Source organism: Pinus tabuliformis, chromosome 7 (genome assembly GCF_031772625.1).
Source record: "Pinus tabuliformis cultivar Carrire ecotype Pingquan chromosome 7, CPIR1, whole genome shotgun sequence".
NCBI lineage: Eukaryota > Viridiplantae > Streptophyta > Pinopsida > Pinales > Pinaceae > Pinus > Pinus tabuliformis.
The window spans coordinates 480,525,526-480,551,395 of record NC_142293.1 but is presented as its reverse complement, the minus strand read 5'-3'; the positions used below and the strand labels follow the sequence as shown (position 1 = coordinate 480,551,395).

At 37.9% G+C, this 25,870-nt stretch overlaps 1 protein-coding gene across 1 annotated transcript in view; it reads left to right on the top strand.

Moving 5' to 3' along the window:
• LOC149248086 (gamma carbonic anhydrase 1, mitochondrial-like) overlaps positions 1–25,870 on the top strand; it is a 118,709-nt gene that overhangs the window by 54,214 nt on the left and 38,625 nt on the right. The window contains exons 2-4 of the mRNA XM_089458335.1: positions 2,560–2,703; positions 17,322–17,447; positions 18,578–18,729. Coding sequence (XP_089314461.1) covers positions 2,560–2,703; positions 17,322–17,447; positions 18,578–18,729 — 422 coding nt within the window. The remainder of the gene's footprint in view (positions 1–2,559; positions 2,704–17,321; positions 17,448–18,577; positions 18,730–25,870) is intronic.

Genomic DNA, 25,870 nt, shown 5'->3' with positions numbered 1-25,870 from the left:
CAATTTTCATATTTTGTGAATATTTGTTTTAAGAAGCTAGTGTGTCCATGTTCCATTGGGATCCTCACTTACTAACTGATATATTAATTAATTATAGTAGTTGAATGAGAAGTGCAAACTATAATCATTGTCCTAGTATGCTCCTGGGATCCTCACTTGGCATCTTTAGTAGTTTGTGCTTGGTATGTGAAAACAATTTTCATATTTTGTGAATGTTTGTTTTAAGAAGCTAGAGTGTCCATGTTCCATTGTGCTGTACTGCAAGTAGCTGACTGAAATATCATATTGTGCTTATTAACTTACTGAAGAGAACAGGAATCTATTGATGTACATCCCATCTAACTGTCATTTTGAATGAATATCATGAATATTATTTGGTACCCCCGCAAAATATTGCACATGGGTATTTAATTGAATAACTCAGAGGACATGGGCATAAATGGTATTGCCAACAATTTTTTTGTATGTGAATGTTTCAGATAGAGAAAGAAAAAGTGATGATGCCTAGAGGGCTTAAAACTACAGGGATTCAATTAAATAACAAGATGGCCAGAATGGTGTCAAAAAAGGTTTGGTTTGTGATTTTGGCAGAAGTCTCAAGGGGAAGTAATGCACTTTATTCACCCTGTCAATAGTGAATTAATAAGAGAGGACAGAAAAACTTATCAACAGATACATTAATTAATTGTAGTAGTTGAACGGAGAACAATAATCACGACAGTAAGTATGCCTTTAATGTTTATAGTGTCTGGGCTTTCACGAAAGCAAGAGTATGAAAGGAAATGAGAGAATAGTGAAGGATACTCTAGGACATCAAGTTTGGCAGAATCTATTCTTATGTTTTAATTCTGGCATCATATATGTCTACTTTGGCATCTCATAAACACGAGGAAATTCCTGTCAATAATTAATTAATAAAAGAAGAGAAAAATAACTTATTAACAGCTTAAATCAATTAATTATAGTAGATGAACTGAGAACAATAATCACCACAGTCAATATGCCTTTAAGGTTTAGTGTCTGGGCTTTCATGAAAGCATGAGTATAAAAGGAGATGAGAGAATAGTGAAGGATACTCTGGGACATTAAGTTTGGCAGAATCTATTCTGAGTTTTTAATTCTGGCATCGTATATGTCTACTTGGGTATCTCATAAGCAGGAGGAAATTCCTCTAATATAACCTTTAATAAAGAGGAAACATAGCTAGACCTCTTGTCAAAAGGACAAACACAAGTATTACTGATATTATCTGTTGATTTAAAATTCATCATCATCAAAACTATCAATGTTCCTGGCATAATTATTTATTTGTCAAAATATTTCTTGATTTTTTGTAACCCTCCTGTAGCAACTTATTTGAAATTTCTGGGCTTTACAAGTTCGCAACTGGATGGTGCAACGTATGGGATTCTTAGTTCAAGAACTGGAAGGAATGCCACTACCAAGACATGAAACACCATGGATCGTTTGATAAGGGTATTTGGACTCTGGATTTGAGCAACTGAATATTTCAAGTATTACACCAACAGTCAAGCCAACATTGTACTAGTAACAGGATTGCAGCCTTCAGATCATGTGACAAGGCATCAACAAGAACAACCAGCTTTCATATATATTCGGGAACAGTCAACATGAAGGCAATTGCCAATCACAGCTTAATGTACTCTTTGAAGGGATGTCATTGGCAGTCTCTCTGATAATATAGGTGTCACGTTCTTTGAAAGGAAAAGAATTATGACCTTTATTGCAATTGATGCAACTAGAGACATCATTTGGGATCTCCCTTTTTTATTGTTTTTGACATTAGACTTGGGCTAATTTGCAACTGTGCTTCTGAGGTTCATAACGCATGCAGTGGGGTATTTTCCTTTGAATTAGTTATCCTCCATAAAAAATCTTTTTCTCAATTTGTGCTGTTGAACAGATTTGCATTTATTTTCTTTTGACAAAGCACTTATTTGCGGTTTGATTGATGTAAAATTTGGCTGTTGTGACATTTAACAATGACAATGTTGTTGATTTGTTTTTTGGAATCAATGCGTGAGAGTTTTTAAGCCTGGCATTTTGAGTGAGCCCTTCAACCCATCAGCAAGGAGCCTAGTATTGCAGATAATGAGAGAAGTGCTGTTATAAATGATTGGAGGAGGAGGCAAGGTTAAATTCTGTTTAGAAAAAGGATGGAGGAGATGTAGAAATATTTTGTAAACTAGGATTAGAGTTAGTGTGTATCTTGTCTCTGAAGATTGAAAGTCTAATTATAAAAGGTTGGGTAAGCTAAACATGCAAGTAATATAATAATTAATGAACAGGTTTGCAATGGCTTGTAAACAGATTCGAAATAATATTATTGCTTTAAATTCTTCTTTAGTTTTTAAGACATTGTGAACCATGATCGATATTGTTGAACTTATAATCAGATTTGTTTCAGTACACGTTCTCCATTTTGAGATGAATGCTAATATGAAGCTTGCCAAATAATATCTTCCGCAACATAGCAAGTTATGTGGTTTAGATGTCATTATTGATCTTGGCCACTTCTGACATCTTTTTTATTTGCAGTATCAAGGCATCGCACACTGATGAACCTTGTCGATAAAGCTCCAAATGTCCATAAAGATGTCTTTGTTGCTCCTAATGCAGCTTTGGTTGGAGATGTCAAAGTGGGTCATGGATCATCGATTTGGTATGGGTGCATTCTTAGAGGTAGGTTTTTTATTATCATAGAATGTAACAGACTAGTTCTCCATTTATACCGTCAGGAATAAAGCGTTCCTTCAGGATGCTAATGTAGAATTCGATGTAAGGGTTGGATTTGGATTTGAGTTTTGCTTTTGAGGTATCTGTCTGTTGATTCCATCTGGGCATCACCAGTATAAAGACTTTATTGTGAATTCTGCATAGTGTGTAAATGATAAAATATTGATCCAGCAAATTGGTAAAATGATAGTAAATGAATATTTCCTTTTGCAGTAGTGGTTTACTTTAGATGATCAGCATTTTACTATTTTGCACAAGTTTCCAGAATGTGGGTATAAGTATTGTTACGGTTAGAAGTTTTGCCCAAATTTGCTGGAAACAGCAGGTTGGGAATGATTATAAAATATATTAAAGAATCTTAAAAATTGAATAAAAGAAGTAAAGGAAGTTTTCAAAAATTGAAACAGAACATGATTGATTGTGTGTTCAATGCTTGTCGATTTGCTCACACCCCTATATCCTTTTTCAGAGTTACAAAGATTAGGTTTGTGTGACATTAAATCAACCCTTTCCTAACTATGCATGAGTATATATAATATATATCCTAAGTTACCAGGATTCGGATCCGGATCCGGATACGGATACGGATTCGGATACGGATCCGCTAATTTTTTGAAAAGCCAGGATCCGGAAACGGCAAGGAAACGTCAAGTACAAGCAAATAAAAAAAAAAAAAAAAAAAAAAAAAAAAAAAAAAAAAAATTAAAATTTATATTAATATAAAAATAAAATCATAAGTTAGTTTTTAAATATATAAATTTTACATACAATAAATAATTATTGTATAGATAATTTCATATTTAATGTATCATTTATTAATATTAATTAAATTTATATAAAAATAAAAAACATATGTTAATTTTTAAATATATATGGTTACGCTATAGTAAATTTTAAAATATTCTAAAAATATGTCTTTTATTTTTAAAATTAAAATTTATATTAATATAAAAATAAAATCATAAGTTAGTTTTTAAATATATAAATTTTACATACAATAAATAATTACTGTATAGATAATTTCATATTTAATGTATCATTTATTAATATTAATTAAATTTATATAAAAATAAAAAACATATGTTAATTTTTAAATATATATGGTTACGCTATAGTAAATTTTAAAATATTCTAAAAATATAAAAGACATAGGGCAAGGCAATTATTTTTGTCAAATTTTAAGAATATTAAAAAATCTATGGTTCCCAAATATTTTTTTTTAAAACACATAAAAATCAAAACTCTAGAAATTATTATTGCACTTCTAATTTATTGCCTACGCGCGTGCAGATGCTTGTGTATTATATGAATTTATATCGTTTCCCATTTCTCTCCTGAACGGAAATAGAGCTATCCAGATTAAGAAGTCAAAATTAATCGAATTGCCTGAAGTGCCAGACTCAGGAATCATATTTAATTTATAAAATCAGAGAGAGAAAACGTGACATCTTCCTATCAAAAATTTGCCCGCATAATGTGAAACGATCTTTGCGGCTGCTGGGAGTTTAGAAACGTTAATGGGTAGAAAGTTAGAATATCATAAATTTACAGCGACAATCTAAACTTACAGCGACAATCGAAACCTAAAAAAATTCCGCGACCATTTCACTGTTTCCGGCAGCCACCAGCGGGATCCGTATCCTGGGAAAGTTTACCGTTTCCAAAAACTGTATATTTATAAAATACGTATTTTAGACGTATTTTTGGTGTATCGTATCCGGATCCGGTTCAGATCCGTGGATCCGGCAACGTTCCTCTTGCCTCTGCCGGATCCGGTTCAGATCCGTGGATCCGGCAACGTTCCTCTTGCCTCTGCCGGATCCGGTAACATAGCTTATTGGTTGCCTTTTTATTTATTACTGTGATTTACTTCTAAGTTCTATCCATTCCTTGCATAGGTTAAAATAGCATACTGTTGTTAGTACCAACAGCACTGTTTTCTTCATTGTCAGATTCACCATTCTTCTTTGGCAAATCCATGTCACTTTTTGGCAATCCCATGGATTGTCTACTTACCACAATATGAACATTTATTTTCCTCTTTTCCACATCAGAATCAGATCCATAACTTGAACCATCGTTGGCTTTCATCATTTGCCTACCTTCAATAAACCCTTCTTGATCAAATGCAGTCACATCCATAGTTTTAAAACTCCGACTCCGACTCCGACTTGGCCGAGGATCGACTCCGACTCCGACTCCGACTCGGCCGAGGATCGACTCCGACTCCGACTCGGCCGAGGATCGACTCCGACTCTGACTCCGAAACAGTAATGACTCGGCCGGCTCGATTTCAATGACTCGGTCGTTGTAAAAAATACATTAAATATTTATTTTTTTTATAAAAAAACCTATGTTACCGGATCCGGCAAAGGCAAGGAGAAATTTATGTCACATCAATGACAATTGATGGGAGTCAATGAGGGTTGGTCATGTCTTAGAATGAAGGGTTCTCAGATCAGGTTGTTGAACTTGATTTTCTCTATTCAAGTAAAAGTATTCACAGACGTTGGGAGAAAGCATATTAGATAGAAGGGGAAGACATGCCATTGCTTGAGGACAAGCAATGATAGGAAAGGGGGACTGCAATGTTCCCAATTGATTGATTGCTCACAAGTGGACGAAGCAGCCTACCAACCCCATAGGCTATAGTTTTGATAAAGGGGGAAAGCCCAATTATCAAGGTACAAAGTGGAAGGAGAAATTTATGTCACATCAATGACAATTGTTGGGAGTCAATGAGGGTTGGTCATGTCTTAGAATGAAGGGTTCTCAGATCAGGTTGTTGAACTTGATTTTCTCTTTTCAAGTAAAAGTATTCACAGACGTTGGGAGAAAGCATATTAGATAGAAGGGGAAGACATGCCATTGCTTGAGGACAAGCAATGATAGGAAAGGGGGACTGCAATGTTCCCAATTGATTGATTGCTCACAAGTGGACGAAGCAGCCTACCAACCCCATAGGCTATAGTTTTGATAAAGGGGGAAAGCCCAATTATCAAATGTTTGGGCAACATTGGGTCAAATTTTGGGTTGGTTGGGGGGCAAAAAGCCCAAATTGGGGGTGGCACTTGCAACACCTCACATCTGAGAAAACCCCATGATTAAACCTATAAATAAAGGAGAGTTGGAATCACTTTTCATCGTGGATTTGGATTTGATATCTTTGTTTCTTGAGCGGAGGCTCTAAGGATTTAATACCCTTCTTCTTGATTACTTCGGTGGAGGTGATCCCAACCTATTTAATGCTTTTGTCTAAATTCGATGGAGTTCATCCCACCCTACCTAGACACCTTTTTCCTTGTTCTGGCACATTTTCTTAGAATAGATCGAGATTGTTTTGGCCCATTGAGAAGTTCTCTATTCAATTGGAAGACGCACAACATTTTCTTAGAACGGATCAAGATTGTCTTGACCCATTGAGAAGTTCTCTATTCAATTAGAAGACTTGATTAGTGGGTGTTTAAGGACGATAATATCTACAACTCACTTGAAGGGAAAATCTGAGGTCATCAAGGACAACGCAGGCATTTTTGGAGGCAGTCACAAGGCCTAGAGCCACAGGGATGAGGCCCCCAAATTTGACAGCGTAATTAGTTGAGGCGGATTCTTAATTTGTTTTGGCGAGAAATGGAACAAAATCATTGTGGTCGTTGAACTATGGCTCTTGTGGCACAGAGTGAAGCATATTGGTCAGTATTAGTCGAATCAAAAGACAAGTTGTAGTCAAATAGTTAGTTGTTCATTTTTTTTTTTTTTCTATGTAAAGACTAAGCTATTGTATTAATAAAGAAAGAAAATATTTACAAAGAGGTACTAGCCTCTGAGGATGGATAAGGCCACCCTCTGTCTGAAGAGCATAGCAGGTACTCAAGGCTACCTGAATTACAAAGATAGAAGCAGTAGAAGTAAGCATGAGCAAAACAGAAGCAGGTAGTCCTCTGACTTACAAGAGAGATTCCTCCAAAAAGAACAACAGCAACAGAATTGTAGAACCAAAGAACCTTTGCTGCTGATATCATCGCGACAGTTGAGGGTAGGAAGACAAGTGATTCCAGAGATCTGGAAACATTGCGAATTCTGGGCATTCCTCTACCCCAAAAACAAAACCTGGGTATCTCGGAAAGAGAAGAGACCCCTCCAAAACTCCAAAACTTGACCATTGAGCAGCAGCAGAAACAGTAATTTAGCCTTCGAAGGCTCACCTTATGCTTTGTTGTCGAAATCTGGCATAGTTGCATCTTCGTTCACTGGCTGTCGGGAATCCGGTGGGTGTGCTGGCTGCTGAAGCGAACCCAGATCAAGAGCATGCTCCTCAGGATTGACAACGCCTGGAGGAGGAATAACGACATTGCCAATTTCCGCCCTCGCTTGGGCATTACCAGTCTGAGCCCGCTCCCCATCGTCTTCCCCCTGGCTGTCGGATTCTTCATCTTCTTCCTCCGTCGCGATTACTGTTATCAGCAGAGACACCCGTGATTGATTTCTCCGGCATCTGAATGTGAAACGGGATGTATGCACTTGACTATCTAATTGGTCCGACTCCTCTGAAGGAGAAGACGGAGGCGCTACCATAGCCAGCGGCTGAATTGCCCTTGCTTGAACCTCCTGTCTTCGACTAATTCCCCAAACACCCCCTCTTCTCGGGACCCCACGCTGTCTCGGCGCCATGAGCAGGGAAACTTGAGAGCTATTTACAGTGGGAGGCCCAGTATCCAAACGCAGAGCCTGAACTCTGCCCCCCAGAACCGGCCTAGTAGAAACCTGAACCAAAGTATGAGTCCTCACTATAATTTTAGCCTGCCAAGGTCGAGAGAGCATACTCTGAGCGGAGGTGAGGCCTCTGCCACTGCGCACACTGCCAGAGATCGTCTCCTCTCCACTCTGCTCGAAGCACAACATAACAATACACCAAACATGCCCAAACTGGAGCAGATACGCCGTTAAGTAATCCTCTTTTCTGAATTCTCTGGATGCCTCCATAACGAACCCCAACGAATTAGCGTACAATGCAGTTAAGTCCCCTCGCGCGAACCCATCTCCCCTCTGCACAACCTTCTCCTCGGCCTTTAAAGGCATTAATGCCTGGCAGAGCTGCCTAGTGTGGCCGTCCTGGCAGGCCACCTTAACATGCCAGCTGCCCATCGCTGTTTATCAAATTGCCACCCGCATGCGGGTAATAGTTAGTTGTTCATTAATCTAGTAGCACATAACTGAAACAGTGTGGTCAACAGCCAAGTTGTTGAGTATTGACAAAATAATTTGGAGGATTTGGATTACATATAGTTATTGTTTTGGGATAGTCAACCCCACTCCTACTGTGGTTTTGATTAAATAATCATCTTCTTGTGGAACTCTATCATTATTACACTGCTAATGTTGTGTTGTTGAAAGAATCATATCATTGTTGGAGATATTTATTACTGTGGAGATGTTGTGTTATTTCAATGGTGCCTATTGTTGAATAAATGAATTTTGATGTAGTATAATCTTGTGGATTTAGTGTAACCCTAGCAAACAAAGAAACCCTTGGCCAAAAATTACCCTAGGACATTAAATGATTTAAGCATGTCAGCTTCAAGTAGGGAATTTAGAATTAAACGGCGACTCGGGGTGGTGGCCTCTGCAAGTCCAAGTTACTTTTAAGGAAGGAAGTGTGATTTCCTTTATTTAAGAAGTATTACACGGAACAACTTATTGATGGGAGGCAGCTCCATTTTAAAATTTGGGAAGGGGGCCCAACAAATGTCGTGGCTCCCCAATTAACTTTGCTGCATGCAAAAGGCAAGTGATCACAAGTCTTCATAAGCAATATGCAGTACATATACACCGTCATACCTCCACATTTGGCAATGAATGCAATGGGAGAAGAGGCACGTATGAAGAATTATGCCACAATGATATTGGACTCACGTGGGGTCTAGGAGACAAAGTGTGAATTCAAGTGGACGCAGAAATATAGAATGTTGTGGCTTACCATTTCAAGATGCACTCTGGCGACATAAAACTAGGGGAAATGCAAAATAATTGGGCAAGTCTCCTGTTGAGACATCTGGCTTCCAAGTTGGTTCTTGTCCTTATCTGTTGTTTGGAATATCTTGCATGCATGATTGGGATTTTTTTTAGCTACCAGTTTTTGGACAAGGTTGTGGGAGAAAATCCCTGGGATTGTGGTCTTCCAGCGCTCAAGCTGCAAAGCTCCACATTCCTAGCAGGGAATAGGCTCGTGCATGGTCACCTTGCTTTGGATTATGTTATAGGAACGATTGTCCATTATCTATACAAAACTTCACATTGACCCCAACAACTGGGGAATTTAGGGAAGCAGAGTGTGACTCATGGATTGACATATTTGACTTTCGGTCACAGGTTGGTTTATGGGCCTTCTTTGTGCCCCAAATTGGTAGTCAAGGAGTTAGCTCATGAGGCTCAGAACCCGATCTGAGTTGAGGCACTGAATTGTTGAGAGGTTGCAGAATTGCTTCTGCTAGGGACAATTGGAAACTATGGGAAGAGAAGAAGTTCAATGACTCTGGGTTGGACAACTGTGAGCAATGAAATTCACCTTTGGAGGCATGTAACTACATTGAACAAGACCTGGGAATGACTGTGTGGTACACTAAGGATGATTGTTGCTTATTCTGGATCAGACAAATTAAGATGTGACAAGGTATAAAGAAAGCTTTGGATGACAATTGTCACGAAAGACAAACCTATTGTAGATGTAAGGAACGGGTCACTCAATTGGCAAAGAAAATGGATGCCCTACAACTCGATATGATGGTGATGAATATAAGACAGCGCGAGCAGATGGAAACTAGTGTGAATGTGCAGGAGGAGAGATCCAAATTTTGAAATACAAGTCAGCCAAGCAAAATCTAAGTTACCAAGATTCGGATCCGGATGCGTCCGGATCCGTCAGATTTTTTAAAAGCCAGGATCCGGATACGGCGGGAAAACGGCAGGTATATATAGTATATAAATATTTTCCATGGTAGGGAAAAGGCTACAATATTTATGGTCACTAGTCTAACCTCTATTGATACAATCTGAAGACCTCTACATGTCGCTACATCATTATGTGTAGATAAAATTGACCACCTAAAAATAACTTGTAAGTTGTGTGGTTTATAATAAGGGTGACTTCCAAACTTGCAAGATGCCTCTAGACCTTGAGCCATTAATATGTTTACTTACTTTCAGAGAAAATAAACTGTAGCTAGTCAAAAAAATTATAAATTGTAAAAATACAAAATTTTAAATGTATAACTTATATAATATTCAATATATATTTTAAATATATGATACAATAAATTAATATATTTAATTTTATAAATATATAAATTTTAATAGTAATAGAACTTAATTTTAAATTATAATTTTTAAAAGACAAGTTTATAATAATTATAAATTATAAATTTTGAACGGTAGAAATATAAATATAAAAAGTAACTTTAAAATATCATAAAGTTTAATTAATTTATAAATATAAAAAGTAACTTTAAAATATAATAAAGTTTAATTAACATATATAATGCGGGGTCATGCGAGATTCCTAAAACAAATGGGAGAGTTCACGAGCCATGAAACAACACAGTGGACTTAATGTGGAGTCATTCTCCACTCGCCATCTTAACCATTAATAAAAATGTGATTTGCTGTTGCGTGCACTAATGGCTGTGTCTTAGCTGGGTTGAATATTAGGTGGGTCATTTAACTCTGGGTCATTTAACTCTTGGTCAAACTCAGGAAAGAGGCAGATTCCATTTTGCTTTATATAATCCTATAGACTATAGTATTATAAATTTAAATTTTTATAGGATATCTATACTATCATTTTAATATGTTTATAAATTATATAGTTATTAATACTACCCTTCTTTGCTATTCTTAGAAGTTGGGTTGCCACATTTGTCCGCGTGAATAATCTCCAAAACATTATTTTTTTTTCCATCAAATGTCCCCACATTTCAACCAAATGGTATTTTTTATACCAATAGTATTTCTAACTTATGTTGTGCGATGGAAAGAAAACATCAATGTTGGGTTATAGCGCTGAATGTGTTTAATACAGTGAACATGAAATCAACAAAGATGGGTTATAGCGCTGAAGCCTGAACCAGAGTTTTAACACTCTTTTTGTCCAATACTGATATGTTCTATTGGTGCCGGTAGGACCCAACGAGGGTGCCCCGCAGTGGTGGGTACAAGCAACACACTGGATCCATTTACAAGCCAGGTTTTAAGGTAGGTATTAATTGGGGAAGAATTTCTCCTCTGAACAAATGGACCGGAATTCAGCGAATACAAACAGAGAAAGACTTTTATTTGTATTGTAAAATACCAAAAATCACACGAACTATAGTTTAAATATCGGGATGCGTGTTATGGTGGAGGAAACATTTTTATAACGGTTCGGATCCAAGCGAATCCGGATCCGGATCCAGATCCAAGCGGATCTGCAAATCCAGCCCCCAAGTCTGGCGGATCCGATAACATAGAGCAAAATGGATGAGATAGAGGCACTTCGCAATCAGATTGCACACTTATAGGAACAAGTTAAACTTTTGTATACTAGCCTAACTGAATCCAACACTAGAAGTTGGAAGGAAGTAAACAAGTGTCCAGACCTGAACAGGTCAACGGAGGAGGAGGATGACTACAAATGATATATGTATTGCTACAAATTTTGTCCTTTATTAGGAAGTCACTGTCGGATGTATCCATATAGGAATGTAATGAATATTGTAAAAATTTGTCATCCCTCAAAAGTTTTAACAATCTATTACAAGTATAGGAATAAGAGGAATGATGAGAAGGACCGAGAGATCCGCGATCGATTCCGGAGATGGCCCAAATTGTTTGCATCTGCTACTCCTCCACGGGCTCTCTAGACGGTTTAGCGCATGGAGGATCCAGATCCATGGCCGAGCGCCGATCTCCACAATATCTGGCCCAAGCGAATCCAGATCAAAACAAACCCCCGATCTGCCAAGATTTGTCAGAAATGAAGAAGATCGATGCAAATCTCTGGGACGAAACAAGGGTTTCGAATGGCCATACAGGATATCACCAGGACTTAGCAGACAAGCTCGGCGGAGAAGCGGATTTCTGCAACAAGGGAATTCGCAGGACGGCAAACCGTAGTTTTTGTTCAAGGTATGGAAGAAATATCCCTCTCATCGAATATCAGAATGATGCCCTGTATAGTATTGGCGTAGATCTGGATTTTCTCCTACCTTGGAGCTCCGAATGGTTTTCTTTCCCACCGATCTGCGGCATCCTGCACTACATAACGGATCTGGGTGCGTTTTATCACTGTTCTCGGCTTCTTGCACCAAATAGATGCGCAGAGTATGGCCCCTCCATTCGGGCTTGGTCCGGATCTACCACCAGAGAGCAGCCTCAAGATCTGGAACAATACAGACAGGGATTAGAATTTTTTATCCGAATTTTGGTACAGGATGCATCACCCAGGACGGATCTGGGTTCCATCTATCAATACTCTCGGCGATCTGTATCAATGGAGAGGGCCGTGTGTGTGGGAGCCAAACAGAGTAAGGGTGACCAGATCTGGGGCGTTCCCATGGCAACTCGCCTCCGATCAGATCGGCAAACCCATCTTACTTCGGTCATGCTTCAAGATAAAGACCACAGGAGCGATCCACTGCGCAGGGGTATAGATCTGGCTCAACAAAAGCTCCACAGCATCGATCTAACCCATACAGATACAGATCTGATTCAGATCTTCATCAAATTGTTGGAAGGAAAGCACTACTGCATGCGGCTCAGGAAAGCAACAAGCATACAGGAGTTAAAAAAGGAAATACAGGGCCGCCATGGAATCCCAGAACGATTACAAAACCTCATTTATTCAGGATTCAATCTGCAAGATAACAAAACCCTGCAGCATTATGGCATAGCTAACGATTCAACCATTAATCTAACCCTCCGACTGCGTGGCGGAAGCTCTGGAACCAGCTCTAAAAATACAGGTTCCTTTCGGGATGCAGTAAAAGGAAAGGAAGAAAAAAGGGGAAGCAAAGCAGCACCAACTTCAGAATTGCCAGGACCCTATATCGTCGAGCAAAAGCCAGAATCACCAACTCTTCAGGTATCAATACCAGAGGTAATTAACCTATATACTGATTTATCAAATACAGCAGTCATATGTAGATTCAATGGATTCTGGCCAAAATCAGATGCCCTGCATCAATGGATCTACACAACCTGGACATCAAACTGCGAAATTTACCTCTGCCCTAAAGGGTTTTTCATAGTTAGTTTTGATACAGAACAGGAAAGAGACAGTATTATTAAACAGGGGCCATGGTTCTGGGGCAGTGCTGGCCTCTTCACAACCCCCTGGTTCTCGGGATTTGATGCTAATACAATGAAAGTCTCAACCATGCCTGTATGGGTGAGGCTTCACGGGCTCCCACTGCATTTCTGGCATCATAAAGTGCTAACCGCCATTGGGAATTCTCTAGGGAAATTCCTAAAAATGGATGAAGACAGAGCAGTCAGGGGTATCTTTACATTCGCCAGAATATGCGTAGAAGTGGATCTGAGTCAGGGGCTACCAGACCACATCACGCTAAACTTCAACAATACCCAATGGATACAACAGCTCGACTACGAAAACACAGCATTCCGGTGCAGGAACTGTTTGCAGACAGGGCATCTCCAAAATGAGTGTCCATCAGCTCGAAAGGACTCTAGGAAAACTAAGAAACAACAAAAAAAACCCAAAGGCTGGCAACACACAGAGCCATTGGAAGAAGAGGATATCAAGGAGGACCCTCCAGAGAACCACATGGAACCAGAACCTCAAATGGGACAGCAACAAACTCAGGTAGCAAAAAACCATTCAACTCATACGGGGCTGATCATTACAGATCTACATCAAGAGCTGCAAATGGAAGTTAGTGGCATAAAGAGAACCCACAGCTCGGAGGGCTCAGAATCAGACAAAGAACAACAAATGATCACCATGGGAAACCAGCTAGCTACAACTACACCCACAGCTGATTCGGGAGGATGGCGCCGGGTTGAGAAGAAGAAGGGAAGAAAAGAATAAGCTTGCTGGAACATTTATTATTTTTACTTTTTCTGTTATTCTGTTGGATCCTGTCCTTACAGGATTTATTCATCTGCTATTCAGTGTTATTTTCTTTGTAATGCTGCCTGTTATTACAGGATCAGCCATCTGCATATGCCTATGGCATCTACAAAATGTAATTTTATCAATTTATGAATAAAATTACGACTTTTTGCTAGGGGAAAAAAAAAGAGGAATGATGAGAAACAGGTGATGTATTTCCTGAGTACATGCTGTGACCAGGCACAGATATAATGCAATACAAATACTCATTCCTGTTAAAAAAACATTGCCTAATTGTCACATAAGTGGATTTAAATATAAACACAAAAATATAAATTTGACTAAAGTACAAACAATAATATATACAGGATTGAAGAAACAATGAGCATAAATATCTACTGTCCTGAACTAAAATGACATGTTAGCATGTGTACTGCTCCCCAGAATAGGGAAGCCCATACCCATTGAGGCTCCTTGAGCTATCAGAAATGTTTCCATTTTGTTAGGAGCAAGGGAGCTTCTCAGGAGCTTGATTTAGGCACTCCCACATGGTTGGGAACTTTTCAAAGCTCCTGCCTATCTAGGAACATCTAAACAAGCTCCCAAACATGTAGGGACTGATATCCTAAAGAAAAATGTCAAAAATCAATTGAACCATTGTTGCTTTTCATGGCAAAACAGAGCCAAAAAAATTTAAACAATCAATAGAATATATCAATTGTACCGTTTTAAAAAAAATCAATGTTATATGAATAAAGATGACTCATCCCCTCTCAGCTATTTAGATATGTTCACACCCAAAATATAAACTGCCAGTGTGCTTATGTGAATAAACATGAATTGTTCTACACCACTTCTAAGATATGAATGATTCTAATTCAAGTTTTAAATGTTTATAGTTTGTTAACATTATTGATTATTCCTATTGATTGATATAGCAATTTAGTATCATAAAGTATCATAAACAACATCAAACTCAAAATATCAAAGACTTTGAAAGTTTGATGTTCGGTGAAACAACCCAGATCATGAGTGTGAGAAATAAGCAGTGTTTACCACCTAAAAAATGCAGAGGAACCCAAGTACTAACCATTATTGGGAGAAATAATAGAGTTGTTGTTGAAACGAGGAATTTATAGAATGCAAACTGCTTTAACAAACTCATTCCGTGGGATGAAACTGTAGGTCAAATTTACATACCATACCATGGCACTAGATATATTAATAAGAAAACCTTTTATTATGCCTCCATGCACAAGTCTGATATGCAAGTGCCAAGATAAGATAAGATAATTATATTAATGTTCAAGAAATAACCATGAAAGTAGGTTAATCAGACTAAAGATACATCCAGTGTGAATATAATTCTGGAGTGCAAAAGCAACCCCAGTTTCAATTCCAAAGCAACAAAAGACGAAAAAGAAAAATCATGATTGTTGAACTAGGTTATAAATCGTAAGACTCTATTGGAAAGATACAGGAGATAACTGTAGTAATACAATAGGGAGGTGACAGACAGGAGATCTTGTTACTGACTGAGAGAGAAAGCTTCAAAAGTACAACTGTAGTAATACAATAGGGAGGTGACAGACAGGAGATCTTGTTACTGATTGAGAGAGAGCTTCAAAAGTACAACTGTAGTAATATAATAGGGAGGCAACAGACAGGAGATCTCGTTCTTGAGAGAGAGAGAGAGAGAGAGAGAGAGAGGATGTCAGGGTTTGCTAGCCTTGATGGCTGAGTGTTGTGGGGGTACTGAGAAACATAAGTGGCACCCTAAGATGATTCTCCCTTGTATGAGTAAGGGGGGTCAGGCAATGGATTTTAAGTTCAGCAAGGAAGGAAACAAAGAATGTACCTTTCAAGATGGTCTATAATGGGAGTTCTGTTGTACACACTACAAATAATTGTTGAGATGGAAGCATGGTGTTCTAAGACATCACAGAGACTATCATTTACTGGAATATTGGCTGTAGGGGGAGTATCTGAGGTATAGCTGTACATAGTACATAGATCCCATAGTCGATAATTACATTTAGATGTTAACTCTAAGCAGATTTGTAGGTTACTAGATTTATTTTATATTCGTTAGAAGCATATTTATAATATTGGGAATGCACAGCAGTTTACTAAGTAAACTGTACTGAATGTCTTATATGTCAACTATGCAGATTTAGCGTTTTTCAGTTGCTTCTTTATTCCAGTCTCTCATATATAGATTCATAAGATTATTATAATGTATTTTTTTCTCTTTTCTGTCTTTTTTGAAGTGATCTAATTTTAAAGTACATTGTGTAAAAATGTTTGAAAGACCTTTCCGTTCAGAGTGCATTTTAGAGACTTTTTTTCCCAATATATTTGTGTTTCTGATGCAGTTTGCTTGAGTTTTGTTAGAAGCACAACAAAGATGGAAAATTTTAAAATAAATTGGAACTAGCTTTTCTCTTACGGAAGTGGCAATAAAGCGCAGCACTATTTACAGGAGAATAGTAGGCCAACATCAAGCATATGGCATGCATTCCTGACCAATAATAATAGCTCTGGATCACCACAACTCCAGATGCTTTAGTATACTGTTTTTTTTTCTCCCTAAAATCTTTATAAAGGCATAGAAATTTCTATAATTTTTCAAATAAACATGAAAGATGTATGTGTATCTCTCTGATTGAGGCACATGTTCATATGCTATCATTTCTGGCATCTTCAGGATGGAATTTGCTGTAACTCTCTTTGTTCCACGAAATAATATAATAAGCATTTCTATTTTTTTTTTTTCAAATTTTATTTCCCTAAAATCTTGAGGAAGGCGTAGAAAATTTTAATTTCTTCCTATAAACGTGAACAGTGTATGTTTTATCCACTCCGAATTGATGAACATGCTCATGTGCTAGCATTTCTGGCATTTTTGGGTGGCAATTTCCTTGTAATCATGATATATTCCTGTAACTGTCTTTGTTCTATAAAGTAATATATGATGCATTTCTCAATCTGCTATCTAAGATCTTTAGAAAGGAGTATAAATTTCTGAAATTCTTCCAATAAACAAGAAAAGTGTGCAAAAACCAAACCTTCCCAGTCTTGTTCTGGAAATTGGTAAATTGTTAATTAAATTTAATGGTAGTATCATTATAATTGATACAAGTTATATATTGTCTATTTTTTGTGCGTAAATATATTTATTTAAATTTGTACTTTGACTATTCCTTGATTCGTAAAATTTGGAAACATGCTGATCCTTTACATGTTCCCTTGCCGGCACTTGCACGTGCATCCATATGCTTCTTTGAACTTAGTTTCCAAGCGGAAAAATATGAATTTTTTTACAATCCTTAGTTTTCTGTAATAGTGCCTCAGAAATTTAGAGTTGTTTTAAACTGAATGGGACTTGCTAGACTAAATTGCCTAAGACAGCAAAATCAAACCATTTATTATTATTATTTGAATGCTTATTGTTTTGCAGGAGACGTTAATAGCATCACAGTTGGGTCTGGAACAAATATACAGGATCACACCCTTGTCCACGTGGCAAAAACAAAAGTTAGTAGAAGTGCCCTTCCAACTATAATTGGCAGCAATGTTACCATTGGTAAGGAAATCCTCTCTTCTAATTCCTTCTATTCCAAAAATTTTCTTTCTTTCTTTTTTGTTTTTAATCATGTAGTATGGAGCTGGATCTCTTAAGCTATACTCTTACGTGGTTTTCTTTTTCCTACTCTGCATAACTTTGCTAGGTGATTGATTAACTGGCTGTCAAGAGTTGGCTTCAGTGCCCTGCCTCCAACATGGATGTTTTTACATTATTTTCACCTGTTTATTGTAGATTTTATGTACATTGATAGAAAAACCACCAAAATTAACAAGGGTGTAAAACCTAATGTGTTGAATTGTTCTGAAATTCAAACAAGCTAGAGTAAAGGAAGTAATTCCCTTTAGTAGTACGAGTATCGCAAATTACTTAGTTCTGATGGAGTGTTGTATCACAGACCTGAACCAATGTTTTACTTTTTTTTGCCATCTTATGAAGAAGTCACACTATTTATTTAGCTGATGGTCTTTTTATCAAGCATTCTGAGTTTCATAGAAAGAACAAAGGGAAGTTTAGAAGTGTATTGTTGATGACAAATAAAAAGCTTAGCTGGTACATGCCATTCATTTTGACCATGTATGAGATGCTATATCCCTTTTCACTTGTCAGAAGGATTACACATAGTTTCCAACACACAGTGCCTGTTTTTATGTATCATATGATATTTCACCTCTCAATTGTGTTCAATCTTGAGAGATTAAATAATCTAGAATATACAAATGTAGTATTGATGGCAAGTGAAAATTCTGGCTGGTATGTTTTAGGTGTTGGAGCTGTTTATCGTGATCTATGAGATGATCTATCCTTTTTCACTTGTCAGAAGGATTACACATAGTTTCCAACATGCAGTGCCTGTTTTTATGTATCATATGATAGTGCACCTTTCAAGTGTGTTCAATCTTGAGAGATAATAATCTAAAATATACAAATGTATTATTGATGGCAAGTGAAAATTCTGTCTGGTATGTTTTAGGTGTTGGAGCTGTTTATCATGATGATCCCTCCATTTCCCATTTGCCAGAATTGTTATGGGTAGTTTCCATCAGCATTTGAATTTCCTTTTCAAAAGTGTGGCTAAAGTAATGTATGACTGATGCTATTTTTTCAATATGACTGAATTATTTAGACAGGTCACAGCGCTCTTCTACATGGCTGTACTATTAATGATGAGGCCTTTGTTGGAATGGGTGCAACTCTACTTGATGGAGTAGTTGTGGAAAAAAATGCAATGGTTGCTGCTGGAGCACTTGTTACCTCTGATACCCGAATACCATCTGGAGAGGTCATGACCTAACCTATTTTATCTATAAAGGACCATTGATAGAATTTTATATTCTTTTATGAATTCTGAGGCTTGAATAGTTTGGTTCGCAATGCATGGGTGGGCTTTGCATCTTGACAGTAGATTTATACCAAGTAATTCAAGTATTTCTGTTTACTTGTTTCCGAACAATTCATTATGAATGACACTTTTTTTCAATAAAATATATTCCAAGTCTGTCAGGGGAATAGTTGTACTTAATGCATGATGTTATTCATTTTTGTGTTTAATTGCTATAAATAAATTCTGTTTGCTGTGTCATTTCTTATGGTAGATGATTGCGAACCTCAGTTTCCAATATATTTGTTGCTTGCATTTAATGTACACACAATTTCAAATTCATGAACAGTTGGCTATATTAATTAACAAGATGTGGCTTAGGTCTTGAAACAACAAGAGGTGACGAATCTATTTTGTTCTAGATTTTAGAGTCCAAGGCAGCCCAGATGTTTAAAATTAATAAGTTTAGCAGAACAATGAATTCAAATATATACAATGCAAACATTTAAAAAATGCCTCCTATTTTGCGAAACATATTCACATATTTGCGAAGCATTTTTCTGTGCATTTTGTGGAGTTTAGCAAAATGTGGGGCATGGTGTAACATTTTGCCAGGCGCCCTCCTGTTCAAGGGGCATCCCCCAGCATTGTTGGATGGGTCCTTCTGGAATACTCTTATCTGGTGGATGTTGGGCACCATTCTTGGATTAGTTCAGCGTTTCGCTATGTAGTTGGAGGTTCTCCATTTTGCCAGATTCACCATCGGGCCTTTGGCCATTAAAATTAAAAGAAGGCAAAAAAAGGATTATTATAAAAAAATTATAGAGAAAAAGTCATAAAAGAAAGAGAGATTATGTAAATATATAGAGAGAAAGGAGATATATATATAGAATTAAAAGATACAAATCAAAATATCAAGAAAAAATTCTATATATTAGAAAGAAAAGAAGAAGTAAAAGGCATTAGAGAAAAAAAGGAAAGATTAAAAGACATTATATAAAAAAAGAAAAAAAGTATATATAGATGTTTTTTTTAAACAAGTAAAAAACATAAAAATAAAAATAAAGCATTGGGTAAAAAACAAAAGAGGCATTTGACATAAGACGTTGCTCTTCTTCCGTACGTGGCCACCTAACACCATTAGCATAGTATCGAACCATTGCAATACAGAAATCACCGCTTGAGTAGTCTCTGCCACTGTCTATACAAATATGCGGGAAGTGCAAGCTCGTCGTTGACCTTGTGCTGTAGACCTTTACCCCATCCGTCGCCCTTCCTTCACGCTGAATTGATCGCTTTCCTCCGCGCTCTATCCGCCGCCAAACTCCCCATAGGCTAATCGCTGTACCCCCGATACTGATCTTGCACCGTTTTCACCACACTGCCTACAAACCCCCATTACACACCATAGTCGTCCACGCCGTCATCATTTGTACAACCGTCGGTGCTCGTACAACTACCTTCGTCCACCGCCGTCGACCGAAACCATACGCATCCATATTGTGATTTGTTGTCCATACATTTAGTTCATACACTGCTATTAATCCACTAACCATACAATTTGTTGTATTCACCCATGATATCCTATCTCACCTACCAAGTTTCAATCCGCCATTTTATTTTACCATCCCAATCTTGTGAGAGCATAAAATTTGAAATTAAAACACTTCCCAATCTGACTTGGCATTACCATGTGACAGCTCAGACAATCACCACTTATCATCTGGATCTTTTCATTTTTAAAGGGAATAATGTTTAGGTTAAAAGGATAAGAAGAGTCTGGATTGGGAAAAATAATTAGCATATTAGATTGTTGGAAGAGCCGAGACTTTCCTTCCTAATCGGTTTACCCAAAAAAATAAAATTAAACACAAAACGAAAATCAAAGTTATTTAACATATTGTATTATTAAAAAACAAAAATGTAAAGGGTTCTCAAGGTATATATCAATATATACCTTTATATATATAAAGGTGTTTAATGAAAAGAAAGAGGAGTGTACTTCATACATGAGCACTTTTAATATTCAAGTTAATTAAAAGTTGAGGATTAAAAAATTCAGTACTTTTAAAAGTATTGAAGTATTTTTTTTTGTAAGATTAGTATCACCCCGATCGGTGCGGGGGATTGAATTGGGGGCTTCACATCAAGGAGTGCCTTAACAGAGCACCCGATCATCGTCTATCCAAGACCTCGTGGACAAAGTATTGAAGTATTTTAATTATAATTATAAAAAGAAAATTTATTTAAAGGAAATTATATAAATTAAAAAAAGGGAAGATATTATATTAATGATAGAAAAACTATAAAAAAGGGGAAGCAATATTATAATATTAGAAGCCAAAAGTATACAAAATTCTTTTAAAGGAGAAAAGAATATTAAAGATTTCTTATTAAGTTTGAAGGGGTAATAAAGTTGAAGTCTTCTAAAGGGATTACTTTGAACCCTATGCTCATCTTGACTAAGCAAAGTGAAGGCAATCGCTGACGAGAAAGGAAATATGGAGTTAATTGTTGTAGAAAAAAGAACAAATTATAATTAGCTAATGAAAAAAGGAAAAATCAGTCCTATAACCTAGTCAACATTTTGGACTAAATGTCCATTTTGTTTAAACGAAATTGGATATACATATATTAAAAAAATTGCAAATTAAGTTGTGCAGTGTGTGGAAGATTATTTAGTATTGATGAACATCAAGATAATGAGTAGATGCAAATGAAAAGATTAAAAGAAAAACTCGCAAGACTACAACAAAAGAACGAAGCATCAGGAAAAAAAGATAAAGACCTCGAAGATATAGTTTTATAAAGAATCAACAGAAAGTATGTTAATTTTAGACATCAATGGTATGTTCTATGTATGCTTTAGAGCAATTTACTTCAATTTTCCTTATTAGCCCAATATCAATTTCCAGATTAGCAATCACATAAATATTGAAAGTAAATGTAGATAGAACATAAACAATAAGCAGAAGACAAGCCAAGACAAGAGGACACAATATTTGGTGGATGCCAGGGAAAAACCCCAATATGGGGAAAACCCTTTGATCAAATCTTCTTATTATTCTTCAAAAGTTTAGCAGAGAGAGAGAGAAAGTACATCATACAAAATTTACTTGCCCAATCACTATAAAACATTCCAATCAAACAACAGTCAACAGGATGCCCTAACTAGAAATTCAACGCTGGTCAAACTAGCCGAAAGTCTCCTCCATATTAGCTCGGTCAAACCTAGTCAACCTGGCCTCCAAAGACGGTTTGAATCAGTGCAAAACAGTCTTGAAAAATTTGGTCAAACTTGGTCAACGCATAGTTAACTATGTGGTCAAATTGCCCCAAATTTCTTGGTTTTCGTGCCAAGAGATATGGTCAAAGGAGGTGTTTTGACCCTCTGTCAACGCCCTTGTAATTTACCCAAAACAGATTTGAAATTTTCGGCTTGCAATTTCAGCCAACCTAAGTCAGTGCCTAGAGAAGAAGATGTTCCTATTTGCGATACGAATCAATGATAAAAAGAGAGAGAAAGATGTGTGTCCAAATGAAGAAAATGCGTCTTCTATTTATACATAACGTTGAAGGTGAAGAGACACGTCTGTTGGGCTTCATGAGCTTACATTAGACTTCTGGCTGACCTTGACAATTTGTCCATAGAAGAAATAAATTCATAATTCCATTTTTGCTGCTTGTCAGAATAAGACGATCTTTAGATCAATCTTGCACGTCTTGGAAAGAGGAATCCAATAAAAATACCATCTCCATCATATGAGCTGTCCAAGGTGGAGTTTGGCCCTAGTTACCAATTTTAACACTTCCTCTCAACTAGGGAGAAATCCACCTGCCAAACCATTAGACAATTTGTCCCATCTCTGTCATCTCTGCTCTGCTCTACTGAACCATGAAGAAATAATGAAGAAGAAATGATCGAGAGTGTATCATACCACTCTCCACTGACCCGAAGTTAGTCTCCATTGATCCCAGATCAATATCAAACATCCTAGCATAGGTACACGATGCGTCCATCGATAGTACTATGGTCCCTATCCTTGTTTCCTAACTCATTGGCCAGATGAGAGGTACTTCCCATGAGTCCCAGACTGCATGGGTAGGATGTATTGACAGGAGAAGGTGAACGACTCATCCTGTTGATATGCCATAGGAGAAGGTGAACCACTCATCCTATTCATATCTCAACCATCATGGGGTATCACAGGGGAGGGTGAACCACTCACCCTGTACATAGCGCACCACTAGGGGAAGGTGAACCACTCACCCTATGGCCGCTCATAGCTCCAAGAAGTACCCCAAGTCCCCTGGAGCTCCCAGAGCTCAATATCCAACTCAAACCGGACCGTCATAAGAGGGTCTCTCCATGACTCCAAGTCGTTCACGGAAGGTTAAGAATTTGATCTTCCCTAGGGGCTTCGTAAGAATATCTGCGACCCATTCATTAGACCCAATGTGATGGAGCCTTATTGCTCCTCGTTGTACCATATCCCAAATAAAGTGGTACCTGATATCAATATGCTTGGAGCGGTCATGAAACATGGGATTCTCAGAAAGACGAATCCCACTTTAGCTGTCGCAGTAGATCACGATGGTATCTAGCACATGCCCAAACAACTCACTAAAGAGCTTCCTCAACCAAACAACTTCACAGGAGGTCATACTAGCAGTAATATATTTGGCCTCGGCGGTGCTCAAAGCAACTGATTTTTGCTTCCTGCTCATCTAGGATATCAAAGCAGGACCTAGTGAGAAACAACATCCCGATGTGCTCTTACGATCCACCACACTGCCAACCCAGTCAACATCAGAATAACCATGGAGCCTCACATTCTCGGTAGTGTATCTCAGTCCATAGGTGATTGTGCCCCAGAGATAAGAGATTCTTAGCAGCAATCCAATGCATGTGATGAGGCTCGACCATAAATTGACTCAGTGTATTCACTGCAAAGCATATGTCTGGATGAGAGTTCACCAAGAACATCAGGGCCCCCATGAGTTGATGATACTCAGAAGGATTTCCCAAATCAGGCCCAACAACACTTCCACATAACTTCTTGAAGTTAAGTTCCATCGGAGTAGTCATAGACTTACAATCCACCATCCCAAATCTTTCAAGTAGCTTCACAATGTATTTTCCTTGGGAAAGGAAAATCTCACCTGGCTTTTGCCAGACCTCCAAGCCTAGGAAGTAGTGCATCAATCCTAGGTCCTTCATCTCGAATTCGGAAGCCAACTCCCTCTTGCATTGATAAATAAGAGGGTCTGCACCTGTCAGAAAGAGATCGTCCACATAAAGTACCAAGATGAGAGGTCTATCATTTTCAACCTTGAAATAAAGGTTCGGATCAACTTCACTTCTTGTAAAACCCAGCTTCATCAGATAGTTGTCGATCCTCTCATACCAAGCCTGAGGAGCTTGCTTCAACCCATAGAGGGCTTTCTTCAACCTACATACATGTGTCTTTCGATCTAGAACTTCGAACCCCTCGAGTTGTTCTACATAGACTTCCTCCTTAAGTGAACCATGCAAGAAGGCGGTCTTGACATCCATTTGATGTAAATTCCATCCTTGAGAGGCAGCAAGGGCAATGATCGAACGGATGGTGGTATATCGGGCAACTAGTGCAAATATCTCATCATAGTCCACACCTTCCTTTTGAGAGAAGCCTCGAGCAACAAACCTGGCCTTGAACTTTTCAACACTTCCATCAACTCCATGCTTGATCTTGTAGAGCCATTTTGAGGTGACAACAGATTTGTCCTTGGGTCTAGGGACCACATCCCAGACATCATTCTTCATAATCGACTCATACTCTTCATTCATAGCATCCTTCCAAACTTGGTGCTTCACAGCTTCTTCGAATGTGCAAGGCTCAATTTGAACAATGGTGCTCATGGAAGCTAAGTACCCTTGGTACCTATTCGGCTTCTTACTTTCACGAAATGTCCCCCTTGGTGCAATATGTCTCTCGGCATCTTCGAGAGTGTCCCTATGCCATGAGGGTCTCTCTTTTGAAGAGGGCTCATGGGAAGGTGGATCAATGGGATCCTTTGGTCCTTCAACATCGGGCATCGGCTCATCCTGCGGTTCTCCTTGCTTTCCTGTATCTTCTTCTTTGTCCTTCCTTGGAATAGAAAGGTTCCTAATCTTCCCAAGGGCAACATATTCATTGAAGGTGACATCATGACTTATTTCCACTTCTCTTTGACCAGGCACATAGATTCTATATGCCTTTGAAGTTTCATTGTAGCCCACAAATGTTCATTTCTTCCCAGATGCATCCAATTTGCTTCTCTTTTTTTTCGGCACATGAAAATACACGACATTACCAAAAGTTCTAAAGTGAGAAACATCAGGTTTCTTACCGGTCAAAACTTCTTCGGGGGTTTTGGAGTCCAATGCTTGATGAGGGCATCTATTTTGAACATACACAACAATGTTGGTAGCTTATCCCCATAGGAACTTCTGAAGGCTTTGATCATGAAGCATGGCATGGGTGGCTTCTATAATGGAACGATTCTTTCTTTCAGAAACTCCATTTTTTTTAGGAGTATATGCGGTAGTAGTTTCCCTCTTAATGCCAACTTCTCTACAATATTCATTGAACTCATTTGATTCATATTCGGTTCCATTATCGGTCCTCAATATTTTGATCTTCTTCCCTGTTTGATTTTCGACCAAGGCTTTGAAAGAGCGGAACCATGTGAGCACTTCGTCCTTCTTCTTCAAGAAATAAATCCAAGGTTTGTGAGAGAAGTCATCCACAAAGATAACATAGTATAAATATCCTCCCAAAGATGTCACGGGCAACATACCAGATAGATCAGAATGAACCAATTGCAAAATATCGGTAGTCTTGCTATCACTTGAGAGGAATGGTCCCCTTGTATGTTTTCCTTCGGCACATCCCTGACAAACACCTTCATGTTCTACTTTAAATTCGGGCATACTTGTCACCATCTTCCTTGGATCGGGTAGGGATTTACAATGAAGATGAGTGAACCTCTGGTGCCATAATTTGGATTGAAGAGATGTGTCGTAAGGCATAGCTTCCAATGGAATTCCTCCAACTTGATAGAGGCTGTCAACCCTGAA